This window comes from Somniosus microcephalus, chromosome 6 (assembly GCF_052327205.1).
Source record: "Somniosus microcephalus isolate GS21.2 chromosome 6, FLI_Smic_1.0, whole genome shotgun sequence".
In the NCBI taxonomy this organism is placed as follows: Eukaryota; Metazoa; Chordata; class Chondrichthyes; order Squaliformes; family Somniosidae; genus Somniosus; species Somniosus microcephalus.
Genome location: NC_140992.1, coordinates 89,499,737 through 89,513,459, shown reverse-complemented (window position 1 = coordinate 89,513,459; position 13,723 = coordinate 89,499,737). Strand labels below are relative to the sequence as shown.

The following is a 13,723-nucleotide window of genomic DNA, read 5'->3' as shown; positions in this document are numbered from 1 at the left end:
GAGTCGCTGATAATGATTCTGAAGCTACATCATATGGACTTATGATCATCTGCAAAATGCAATGTGCATGTAACCTTGGCATCACATCTCTAACTTTTTCCTTGACTCCCCCACAGGACCATCGAGATCCCCCATCCCCAGTGTGCAGGAGGAAGAGCCTGAGCAGCCAGACTCCTCAGAGGAATCTGCAACCTCTGAGGGCGCAGCGTCAGCAGAAATAAGCGCACCCAGCACCAGCGCAAACACTCACACCTCGGTGGGACCTTCGGGACATAGAGTAGTGTTGTCACCTGGTGTATCACAGCTCACAAGTGAGCATCAGCAGATTGTGGAGACAGGGACAGCAGTGGAGAGTCCTCATCGAAGGGCACAGGACTCTGCCAGCTCGACTCAGCTGCATGTCGACCCTCTGCCTCTGGGTCCATCCATAAGATCAGAGGTGATGGAACTCCATGCACAGATGCAGGAGTCTCTGGCAGGTTTTGTCTCCAGGGTTGCTGCGAGTGTGGAGCGAATGGAGGAGTCCATAGCGAACATGAGCAGAGCCTTTGTGGAGTCATTGGCGCATGAACGCATCAACACGGAAAGGATGGCTACCTACGTGAAAATGATTGCTGCCTCCATGGTAAGGCTGGCTATGGTAGAGGAGAGGAGGGCTATGGCCATGGAGGAAGTTAGTCGCCAGGGTATGGAAAACATGGTGAGTGTTCAGAAAAGAATGACATCCCTTGAGGAGCGATGGGCATCTATTGAACAGAGAAACCAGACCTTCATGGAAGTCCTTCTGAGTAGAACTACCATTGCAGATACGGGTCCCCATGGCCCCCCTGATGTGCAGCAAGCTGCTCTCAAGTCACTTGCAGGCACTGAGGGGGACGTGACCCATGAGAGGGAGGTTGGTGGCAGACCTCAAGGAAGTGGGGGCTCCTCTCCAAGCGCTTACACTTCCATGCCACTGCAGAGCCCTCAGTCAGAGCCCTGCCGGAGTCCACACCCAACGGAGATAGACGTCTCAACTCCTGCACAGCCGCAGGAGCAGCAGACTGCTGGCGAGCCCTCACATGCTCGCCACCCCAGAGGACGCCCGCCAAAGGTGTCAAGACAGGAGCAGCAGCAAAGTGAGCAAGAGGCCTCCACATCTGCTGAAGCCGCAGGGGAACCACTACGTAGGAGCACGCGTAAGAGGAAAATAAAGCACAAATAGTCACAAAGGTAGTCACTTGGGTGAAATGCTGTGTATTTTGTACAAATGCCATCAGTTGTTTGTTTTTCATAAAAATTCTGATGGCAACTGCTGCAGTTCTGGCGTGTGTCATTTCGCGAATGGGGCTTTCGCATTGAGGGCTTAGGATTACTTGCAGTTGTCAGGATGCTGGTCAAATAGCTCGGAATCCGCAGGGTTTGGCCATTGTCGATGCTCAGGTAAGAAGCTGCGAGGCAAAAGAGTTTGATTTACTAGGCTAAGCAAATCTGGCCAGGATGAGTGTGTTCCTTGCATCCCGGGCAGCAATGTTCTCGCGTAATGCTGTCGCTGGTTGATGGGCCTCTGCAGAATGTTCGTTCTCGCCCTCCTCCTCCTCATCGTCGTCGTCCTTGGTCCTCGGTCCTTGGTCCTCAGGAATCTGCAAGCCACGACGCTGTGCCATATTGTGGCGTGCACAGCAATCCACGACGATTCTGGAGACCCTGGCTGCTGAGTACTGTAGGGCTCCACCTGATCTATCCAGGCATCTGAAGCGTATCTTCAGCACGCCGATGGTTTGCTCGATTATAGATCTGGTGGAAATGTGGCTGGAGTTGTAGCGCTCCTCAGCTTCATTGGCTGGCCTCCTCAATGGCGTCATTAGCCAAGTCCTTAGGGGATAGACCTTGTCTCCAAGCAGCCATCCGTTAAGTTGGTCTGGTGGACTGAATAGCGGAGGCACACTAGACTGGCGCAGTATGAAGGAGTCATGGCAACTGCCAGGGTACTTGGCACAAACATGCAAAATCTCCTCCTTGTGGTCACACACCAGCTGAACGTTAAGGGAGTGGAAGCCCTTTGCAGTTGACAAAAATACCTGGATTGCGATGGGGTGCCCTAAGGGCCATGTGTGCAGTCAATGACGTCCTGCACCCTTGGAAAGTCTGCCAGATGACCTAATCCAACCGCTCGCGTCGTCACATTTGCGCGATCCCTGGTGAAATGGATGTGATTGTGCGCGAGGGCAAAGAGGGCATTGGTTACTTGCGTGATGCAAGTGTGTGCGGCCGACTGGGAGATTCCGCTGATGTCTGCTGCTGATCCCTGGAATGAGCCTGAGGCAAAAAAGTTGAGTGCGGTGGCGACTTTGATGGCCACTGGTAAGGAGTGTCCACCTGGTTCTCTGGGCAGCAGGTCTTGCTGTATCATTGCGCAGATGTCAGTCACTACCTGTTGCGAAAGTTGGAGCCGCCTTTGGCACTGCTGCTCAGTCATGTTGAGGTAGCTGACCCTGAGTCTGTAGACCCTGTTTGGGGGGTATCTCCTGTGCCACTGGGCTTCCATGCGCTGGCCCCTTCTGGCCTGTGCTGCCTCAGGTGGGTGAGCAGCAGCCTGTCGCTCCTGCTGCTGCTGCTGCTGTTGCTGGTGCTGCTGTTGTTCCTGGTTCTGCTGCTGCCGCGCCTGGTGCTGGAGGTCCTCTAATGCCAAGAAGGGAAGGAAAAAAAGGCCTCCCATGCTTCTGGTAGATGCCTCAGTTGAGGAAGCGCTGAGTGAGGGTGGCGAGAGGGGTCTCGCAGGAGGTCACACTGGAGAAGTGTGTGAGGCTCCAACCTTCCATAGGTGTGGTTAGGCCTGCTAAAAGTTCCCCCAGGCCTGAGACAACAAAGTCCTGCCACCTGCAAATGATGACTGATCAAATCTCCTCTTTAATGATGGACCTGCAGCTGATAGTCAGCAAGCCAATAGTGTTCACGCCAGGTTTCACAGGCGTGATCCCCACCAGGCGTGTTTTGCATGGGAAAAGGGTTAAACAGGCATGGGCCTGTTAAAATGGGATTATAAAGGCCAATTAGTGCTGTTTAAGGGCCCTTAAGACCAGTCCCGCCTGTTGCAGGCAGGACTGATTCGGGTCCATCAGACACACCTAGGTTAAAATGGCGTGGAGGTGGGGGGTTCCCAACCCCCAGGTTTGGCGATTTTAACCCCTCACACGCCTAAAAGCCCACCTGTCGACTGCGTTAAAATCGAGCCCTATAAATGCAAGTCTTGTCTTTTTCTTTTTCTTAATGGTTTGGGTCTGAGTTTTTTTTGTTTAACTAAAGAACCAGAATTTCAGCGATGTACCTTTCACTGAGCTAGTTTAAATTGGGATCCTCCTATTTTGCCACACAATCTAGGTAATCTCTCTTCTGTTGTATTGCAGCTCCTATGGGGACAGGCACAGACATACCCACTGTACAGTGTCCTTGGCCAACAGGACTCCTATATGTTTCAATGTGTAAACCAGTCAGCTGTGCACGAGGAACTGGAGGATGAGTCTCGCCGCCTCTGTGATGTCAGACCTTTCCTTCCTGTTCTAAAGCTTGTAGCCAGGAACTGCAATAGATCTGAAAAACTACTTGATTCAAAAATTGGTGTTCTTATTGGGAAAGGTAGGGTAATTCTTTATTCTGCCTGAGCACTGTTTTTTTGTCTTGATGTGCATTGTCTGGACGCCAACAGTGATGTGTGATCTGATCTGACCCATATTGTTCAGCAAGATCTCAATGCACTGTGTGAATAATGTCATGGAAGGGACAGCAGAAGGCCTGAAAAGTTTGAGTCCCTCAGACTACAAATAGTAATGAAGACCTTTTTATTTTTGTAGGAAAATGTAAGGTGCGGAATAGTTTCTTTACTGTGCTGCTGCTTCCCTCCCGTGACCAGTGCCTGTAATGATATCAGCAACTAGAGATGGTATTTGCCTGTTTGATTATGATGCCTTACCAGCATGTATTGATTGCTTGTGCCTGACCAGCAGAGGGCATGTGACCGAGACAAGCAAGGCAGTTGAGTTTAGTTTCAGTTTCGTTCTAGATGCATCACTAGCATCGTGTCTCCTGAAAAGCTGTATAAAGAGTTGAACAGACTTTAGAGTAAAAGACATTCTCTTTCATAAATGTCTCGTCATTGAACCCACAAAGAAATCAATACATGGTGTCAGAAGTGATTGAAAGAGATGAAGAGAAAAAATCTGAAGTTAAATCAGCTCTCCACATATTAGCAAGCCAAAAGAGAAAATCGTTACTTACCTTGGAGAATAGCTAACGAAGTGAAAAAATGGAAGGATTACACCCACCGGCGAAGCTTCAGTTAACAGGTAATGTGGCTGAAAATTGGAGGAGATTCAAACAACGTGTGGGGTTGTATTTAGCGGCAATCGGAGCTGACGAGAAAAGTAATCAAAATAAATCGTCACTGTTCTTGCATGTCGTGGGTGATGAAGCACTGGAGGTGTATAATAACTTCACATTCGCTGCTAATGGAGATAAAATGAAGCTAGTAAAATAATGGAACAGTTTAAGGCCTACTGCATACCTAAACGTAACGTGACGTTTGAGAGGCACAGATTTTTCACATGTGTACAGAAAACGGGTGAGACTATTGATCAGTATGTGACTGAACTGAGAAACAGAAGCAAATCGTGTGAATTTGGGGGACTGACAGACTCGCTGATAAAAGACAGACTGGTGTGTGGTATTCCAGATAATGGTCTAAGGGAAAGACTGCTAAGAGAGCAAGATCTAGACCTGGGAAAAGCCATAGCACTGTGTAGGGCTACAGATGTAAGAAATCACACAACACCAGGTTATAGTCCAACAGCTTTATTTGAAATCACAAGCTTTCGGAGCGCTGCTCCTTCTTCAGGTGAAGTGGAGAAATGCATAAAGACACAGCTTATATAGTCAGAGAATCATGTCAGATGTTTACAGGTAACCTTTCCAACTGCCATTTATCACACCTCGGCAGAGAGATAATCACAGCAGTCAAAGGTGTGAATGGTGTCCAAACAGGTCAGTCAGGGAAACATTACATCAAAGAACAATGAGGTGGGGTCACAAGGGGTCAAATATTGCAGATGCTGGGGTCTGTATGAAAAACAAAAAAACAGACAAAAAACATTTTTTTTGGCTGGAAATCACAGCAGGTCCAGCCGCATCTGTGTAGAGAGAACAAGCCAATGTCGACTCGAGTCTGGATGACCCTGCATCAGGTGGGGTTACATGTAGCGTGACATGAACCCAAGATCTCGGTTAAGGCCGTCCTCATGGGTGCGGAACTTGGCTATCAGTTTCTGCTCGACGATTTTGCGTTGTCGTGTGTCTCGAAGGCCACCTTGGAGAATGCTTACCCGAAGATCGGAGGCTGAATGTCCTTGACTGCTGAAGTGTTCCCCGACTGGGAGGGAACACTCCTGCCTGGTGATTGTTGCGCGGTGTCCGTTCATCCGTTGTCGCAGTGTCTGCATGGTCTCGCCGATGTACCATGCTCCGGGGCATCCTTTCCTGCAACGTATGAGGTAGACAACGTTGGCCGAGTCACATGAGTATGTACCATGTACCTGGTGGGTGGTGTCCTCACGTGTGATGATGGTATCTGTGTTGATGATCTGGCATGTCTTGCAGAGGTTGCTGTGGCAGGGTTGTGTGGTGTCGTGGTCGCTGTTCTCCTGGAAGCTGGGTAATTTGCTGCGAACGATGGTCTGTTTGAGGTTAGGTGGCTGTTTGAAAGCGAGTAGTGGAGGCGTGGGGATGGCCTTAGCGAGGTGTTCGTCGTCATCGATGACATGTTGAAGGCTGCGAAGAACATGGCGTAGTTTCTCCGCTCCGGGGAAGTACTGGACGACGAAGGGTACTCTGTTGGTTGTGTCCCGTGTTTGTCTTCTGAGGAGGTCTATGCGATTTTTCGCTGTGGCCCGTCGGAACTGTCGATCGACGAGTCGAGCGTCATATCCCGTTCTTACAAGGGCGTCTTTCAGTGTCTGTAGGTGTCCATCGCGTTCCTCCTCGTCTGAGCAGATCCTGTGTATTCGCAGGGCTTGTCCATAGGGGATGGCTTCTTTAACGTGGTTAGGGTGGAAGCTGGAGAAGTGAAGCATCGTGAGGTTGTCCGTGGGCTTGCAGTAGAGTGAAGTGCTGAGGTGTCCGTCTTTGATGGAGATTCGTGTGTCCAGGAATGAGACTGATTCTGAGGAGTAGTCCATGGTGAGTTTGATGGTGGGATGGAACTTGTTGATGTTATCGTGTAGTCTTTTCAGTGATTCTTCCGCACCCATGAGAACGGCCTTAACCGAGATCTTGGGTTCATGTCACGCTACATGTAACCCCACCTGATGCAGGGTCATCCAGACTCGAGTCGACATTGGCTTGTTCTCTCTACACAGATGCGGCTGGACCTGCTGTGATTTCCAGCCAAAAAAAATGTTTTTTGTCTTTTTTTGTTTTTCATACAGACCCCAGCATCTGCAATATTTGACCCCTTGTGACCCCACCTCATTGTTCTTTGATGTAATGTTTCCCTGACTGACCTGTTTGGACACCATTCACACCTTTGACTGCTGTGATTATCTCTCTGCCGAGGTGTGATAAATGGCAGTTGGAAAGGTTACCTGTAAACATCTGACATGATTCTCTGACTATATAAGCTGTGTCTTTATGCATTTCTCCACTTCACCTGAAGAAGGAGCAGCGCTCCGAAAGCTTGTGATTTCAAATAAAGCTGTTGGACTATAACCTGGTGTTGTGTGATTTCTTACATTTGTCCACCCCAGTCCAACTCCGGCATCTCCACACTAGGGCTACAGAGACTGTGAAGTTGCAGGCAAAGGAGCTGTTCAGTGACAGTAGCTGCAACGTGGATGCAGTGAGTAAGAACGGACACAAACCGTTTAACAAAAAGAGCGCCAATGTGAAAAAAGAGGCATGGCCAGCGAACGAAAATGAAAGGGACAATCGAAAGTCATGTAGTCGATGCGGTACACAGCATACACCAAGAAAGTGTCCAGCATATGGTAAAACATGCAATAGATGCAACAAAAACAACCATTATGCCCGTTGCTGCAAGAACCAAGCGCAACAAAGCAAGGTCCATGCAGTAGACAAAAGCGGGATAGAGGAGTTCAATGTAGATGTTGTGTCTGAAAACAAAAAAGAAGAAAGAGACTGGATGTTGACACTAAAAGTGAATGACATACACATTCCATTTAAATTGGATACTGGAGCACAAGTTAATGTGATATCAGAGACAGATTTTAAGAAAATTAGACCCAGACCAAAGATACATGGAATAAAAGTGAAAGTGACAGGATACTCAGGTACTGATATACCAGTGAAAGGAAGATGCATTGTCAAAGTAACACACAAGGACAGAGAGCACACGCTAGCATTAATCGTGGTGCCAAAGGATGTGCAAGCCATACTAGGTTTAAAAGCCTGTGAGAGACTGAACCTGGTAAAGAGAGTCCTCGTTGTGGAAAGCGAAGGAGAGACAGTCTATGATGAACTCATGAAAGAGTACAACGACCTATTTAAGGGTCTAGGCTGCATTCCAGGAGAACACACGATCAGAGTAGATAAAAGTATGACACCGGTCATACATCCATGCAGAAAAGTCCCGTTTGCTCTTCAAAAGCAACTGAAGGCAGAGTTGGACAGGATGGAAAGCCTGAACGTGATTCAAAAGATAGATGAGCCAACTGAGTGGGTGAGTTCCCTCGTCGTAGTGGACAAAAAGAATGGAAAGCTCAGAATTTGCCTGGATCCAAGAGATCTAAACAGAGCAATAAAGAGAGAGCACTTCAAGCTTCCTACACGTCAGGAAATCATGGCACAGTTTGCAAATGCAAAGTATTTCAGCAAGTTAGATGCATCATCAGGATTTTGGCAGATGAAACTGGACGAGGCAAGTTCAAGACTGTGCACATTCAACAGTCCATTTGGCAGATACAGATTCCTAAGGTTACCATTTGGCATTGCCTCAGCTCCTGAAGTGTATCACAAAACTATCCATATGATCTATGAGCACCTGGAGGGAGTTGATACATCAATGGATGACATCATAGTATGGGGAACCACAAGAACTGAGCATGACGAGACACTGAAAAAAGTGCTGGAAGCAACAAGGAAAACAAACCTGAAGCTGAATAGGGAGAAATGCCAGCTCGGGGTGACAGAACTGACATTCGTGGGAGATATCCTTAGCAGTGAGGGCATCAGACCAGATCCCAGAAAGGTGTCCGCCATTGAGAATATGCCAAAGCCACAATGCAAAAAGGACGTGCAGAGGTTTAATGGAATGATCGACTACATGAGTAAATTCATATCCAACCTCTCAGAAAAGATGGCGCCACTGAGAAGACTAACTGAAAAGAACATAGAATGGGAATGGAATCATGAGCATAAGAAGTCATGGAGCGATCTAAAGAAACTGCTCACAGAGGAACCAGTTCTGAGGTTTTATGACCCAGCGAGACCCATCAAGATATCATCAGATGCATCACAGAGTGGGCTCGGTGCTGTTCTTCTGCAACAATATGACTACTGGCAACCTATTGCATATGCATCACGCTGAATGACAGACGCGGAGACGCGATATGCTCAAATAGAAAAGGAGCTGCTCAGCATCACATACGCCTGTGAAAGATTTCACCAGTTTGTGGCAGGACAAGCAATCAGTGTAGAGACTGACCATAAGCCCTTGATTGCATTGTTCCAAAAGCCACTAAATAGCTGTCCGCTTAGAATACAAAGAATGATGATCAGGCTGCAACGCTATACACTGAATGTTGCGTACACACCGGGTAAACTGATGTATACAGCAGACACGTTGTCCAGAGCTGTTGACCCAAGTGAGCCCGCAAACACCACAATGGATGAAAAAGTGAACGCCTACGTGGACATGATCACAAGTGCACTGCCCATAGCAGATGCAAAAATGGAGCTCATAAAGACTGAGACAAACAAAGATGAAACAATGAGACGACTGAGGAAAAGCATCTTGGATGGATGGCCCAACATGAAGCAAGACTGCTCACCTGACATAGTTCCGCCCTGCAGTTCCAGTACTCTGCCTCACAGCGCCAGGGACCCTGCCTCACAGCGCCAGGGACCCGGGTTCGAATCCGGCCTCGGGTGACTGTCTGTGTGGAGTTTGCACATTCTCCCCGTGTTTGCGTGGGTTTCCTCCGGGTGCTCCGGTTTCCTCCCACAGTCCAAAGATGTGCGGGTTGGGTTGATTGGCTATGATAAATTGACCCTTAGTGTTAGGGGGATTAAATACGTGGGGTTACGGGGATAGGGTGGGATATGTGTTGGTGTAGGGGTTATGGGGATCGGGTGGGATATGTGTCGGTGCAGGCTCGATGGGCCGAAATGGCCTTTATCTGCACTGTGAGGTTTCTGTGATTTCTGTGATTTCTGTGAAAATAGTTATCCCAAAGAGTCTGAGAAAAATGATGTTAAAAAAGATCCATGGAGGACATCTGGGAATCGAAAAGTGTAAGAAAAGAGCACGAGAGGTGATGTACTGGCCACGAATCAACCAAGATGTGACAAATGAGGTGTCAAACTGCACAATATGCCTGAAATATCGAGCAAGCAATCCGGTAGAACCACTAAAGCCACACCCAGCGCCAGACAGACCTTACCAGAAGGTAGGTGCTGACCTATTCGTATGTCAAGGGAAGGACTATCTTGTAGTCACAGACTATTACTCCCTGTATCCAGAGGTTTGTAGACTGTACACCACCACTGCAGATGCTGTGATAACATGTATGAAAGCCATATTCTCCAGACATGGCGTGGCAAGCGAGGTCTTCACAGACAACGGACCCCAGTTTTACAATGCAAGTTTCCGACACTTTGCCAAAGAGTGGGACTTTGTCCACACAACGTCAAGTCCTCACTTTCCACAGTCCAATGGATTAGTGGAGAAATCGGTCCAGACAGTGAAAAGAGTGATGTACAAGGCAAAAGACAGTGGAACTGACTTCTACCAGAGCATGCTTGTATACCGCACAACGCCGCTCGAGTGTGGTATGTCACCAGCCCAACTCCTGATGGGACATCGGCTAAGGTCAAACCTACCCATCCCGGAGAACCTCCTGAAAACAAAAGAGGGGGAGAAAGTGAGGAAGTTCAAAGAACAACAGAAAGAAAAGCAAAAGTACTACTATGACAGAGGAACACAAAACCTACCTGAACTCCACACTGGTGACCAAGTAAGGTTGAAAGACAAAACAAACACCTGGACTCAGAAGGAAACTGTCCTGAGCGAAGTTCAACCAAGATCATACACCATTCAGACAGATGAGGGTGCTGTTCTGAGAAGAAATCGTCGAGATCTTCTCATGGGACCAGCCACAGCAGGTCAAGAGACTGTTACTGTTGAACAACCTCATCATACAGCTGAGAACCAATCATCTGAGGCAACAACTCAGATTCAAGGACAATCAATCAGAAAATCCTCAAGACACGTGAAGCCTCCTGAGAGACTCATTGAGCAAATTTAAGGACTATTGTTATAGAAGGAAGTAATGTTATTTTATTCTTTCTTCAAGTTCTAGTGTATTGACATATTGATATGTACCTATCAATTCATCCAATGAAAAGCGATGAGTTAAGAAAGTAACTATAGGTTTTTATTGGCTAAATAACAGAGCCCACCCTCGTGGGTGATCGGATCCAACAAGGAGGAATACCAGCCAGTCGACCACCTTTATACCTGGGCAGGTAGGTGGAGCCATGGGCGGAGTCAGCAGTGGTCAGCCCAGGTATAACAGCGTGACAAGAGGCGACCTCGTATATAGTGATACAACAGTGTGAACAGTGATAACCATAGAGTAACGATATAACAGTGATAACTATAGTGTAACGATAGTGAACGACAAAAGTGGTTTACCACATTCACCCCTTGTTTAGATTTGAGTCCGGCGGGGTGATGTGTACTACCAGTTCTGGTATGTCAGTCTGTCCGGAGGCCTCGTAAGCCTTTCCGATCGTCGCAGCGGCGGTGTTGCATTCTCCGGTGGTGATGCTGGTGTCTGCGTGGTCGGCGAGGGCTCGTGGGGTTCCGGCATGCCGTCTACCTGAGCTGGAATCGGGGTGGGGGGGGTGGGGGGGGGTGAAGGTGGTGTCTCCGGAATGCCCGAGGGTGCGAGGTCTCGCAAGGAGACTGTGTCCTCCCGCCCGTCTGGGTATGCCACATAGGCATACTGAGGGTTGGCGTGCAGGAGGTTCACCCTCTCGACCAGGGGGTCCGTTTTATGGGCCCTCACGTGCTTTCGCAGCAGGACGGGCCCCGGAGAGGTCAGCCAGGTTGGTAGTGTGGTTCCCGTAGTCGACTTCCTGGGGAAAACAAACATTCGTTCATGGGGGGTGGCGTTAACGGCAGTGCAAAGTAGTGACCGGATGGAATGCAGCGCTGCCGGGAGGACTTCCTGCCAGCGGGAGGTTGGGAGGCCCTTAGACTTTAAGGCTAAGAGGACGGCCTTCCATACAGTCGCGTTCTCTCTTTCCACCTGGCCGTTCCCTCGAGGGTTGTAGCTGGTGGTCCTGCTTGCAGCAATACCTCTTGCTAGTAGGAACTGGCGGAGTTCCTCGCTCATGAAGGAGGAGCCCCGGTCACTATGTATATAGTTTGGGAACCCGAACAAGGCGAAGAGGTCGTTCAGGCATTTAATGACCATGGTACTGGTCATGTCTGGGCAGGGGAAGGCGAAGGGGAAACTGGAGTACTCATCAACAATGTTGAGGAAGTACACATTACGGTCAGAGGACGGGAGGGGCCCCTTAAAATCGATGCTCAAGCGCTCGAAGGGGCGGGTGGCCTTGATCAGGCTTGCTCTGTCCGGCCTAAAGAAATGCGGTTTGCACTCGGCACAGGTCTGGCAGTTCCTGGTCATGGTCCTGACCTCCTCGATGGAGTAGGGCAGGTTGCGGGCCTTAATGAAGTGGTAAAGTCTGGTGACTCCGGGGTGGCAGAGGTCGTTGTGGAGGGTCTGAAGTCTATCAATTTGCGCGTTGGCGCATGTAATTCGTGATAGAGCATCAGGGGGTTCGTTCAGCTTACCTGGCCAGTACAAGATATCATAATCATAGGTGGAGAGTTCGATTCTCCACCTCAAGATCTTGTCGTTCTTGATTTTACCCCTCAGCTTGTTATTAAACATAAAAGCGACCGAACGCTGGTCGGTGAGGAGGGTAAATCGTTTGCCTGCCAGGTAGTGCCTCCAGCGTCGTACAGCCTCCACAATCGCCTGGGCCTCCTTCTCGACCGACGAGTGTCGGATCTCGGGGCCCTGTAGGGTCCTTGAGAAGAAGTCCACCGGTCTCCCCTCCTGGTTAAGGGTAGCGGCTAGGGCGAAGTCGGATGCATCGCTCTCCACTTGGAAGGGGATGGACTCATCCACCGTGTGCATTGTGGCCTTAGCAATGTCTCCCTTAATGAGGGAGAAGGCAGCGCACGCTTCCTCCGTAAGGGGGAAGGATGTGGACTTCATGAGGGGTCTGGCTTTGTCCGCATAATTGGGCACCCATTGGGCATAGTAGGCGAAGAGCCCCAGGGTTCTCTTCAGCGCCTTTGGGCAGTGGGGGAGGGGTAACTCCATGAGGGGGCGCATTCTTTCGGGGTCGGGGCCGATGAGTCCGTCCTCTACTACGCAGCCGAGGATGGCAAGGCGTGAGGTGTTAAACACACATTTCTCCTTATTGTAGGTGAGGTTCAGCCGTTGGGCCGTACGGAGGAATCTCTCCAGATTAACATCATGGTCCTGCCGGTCGCGGCCGCAGATGGTGACGTTATCTAGATAGGGGAACGTGGCGTGCAGCCCGTTCTGGTCAACCATCCGGTCCATCTCCCTTTGGAAGACCGAAACCCCGTTGGTGACGCCAAAGGGAACCCTAAGGAAGTGGTAGAGGCGGCCATTCGCCTCGAAGGCGGTATACTGGCGGTCCTCAGGGCGGATAGGGAGTTGGTGGTAGGCCGACTTAAGGTCGATGGTAGAGAATACTCGGTATTGTGCAATCTGATTGACCATATCAGATATGCGGGGAAGGGGGTATGCGTCCAGCTGGGTGTACCGTTTTATGGTCTGGCTGTAGTCGATGACCAGGCGGTTTTTATTGCCGGTCTTAACGACCACGACCTGGGCACGCCAGGGGCTGCTGCTCCCCTCGATGATGCCCTCCTTCAGGAGACGCTGCACCTCAGAGCTAATGAAGGCTCTGTCCCCGGCGCTGTACCGCCTGCTCTTGGTAGCGACGGGTTTGCAGTCGGGGGTGAGGTTAGCGAACAGGGAAGGTGGCGGGACCTTGAGGGTGGATAGGCCGCAGGTGTTACGCGGTGGGCGGTTTAAAGGCTGCTGATTGTCGACTGTGAGTGGGGGGAGGGGTCCGCCGTATGCTAGAGTGACGCTTTGGAGGTGGGATTGGAAGTCCAGCCCTAGTAGGACGGCAGCGCAGAGCTGGGGGAGGACGAGGAGTTTAAAATTTTTATACTCCGTGCCCTTAACCGACAGGGTCACGACACAGTAGCTGCTGATGTCTGTGGCGTGGGACCTCGATGCCATCGAGATCCAGTTGCGCGTTGGCCGGACAGTGAGGGAGTATTGGCTCACCGTGTCTGGGTGGATGAAACTCTCCGTGCTTCCGCTGTCGAACAGGCAGGTCGTGGCGCGGCCGTTTACTTTGATGTCCATCATGGACTTGGACAGGTGGTGCGGGC

At 49.9% G+C, this 13,723-nt stretch overlaps 1 protein-coding gene across 1 annotated transcript in view; it reads left to right on the top strand.

The window, feature by feature from the left end:
* Positions 1 to 13,723, top strand: part of pik3cb (phosphatidylinositol-4,5-bisphosphate 3-kinase, catalytic subunit beta) — a 249,745-nt gene that overhangs the window by 123,174 nt on the left and 112,848 nt on the right. The window contains exon 3 of the mRNA XM_085990511.1: positions 3,387 to 3,615. Within this exon, the coding sequence (XP_085846637.1) occupies positions 3,387 to 3,615 (229 nt within the window). The remainder of the gene's footprint in view (positions 1 to 3,386; positions 3,616 to 13,723) is intronic.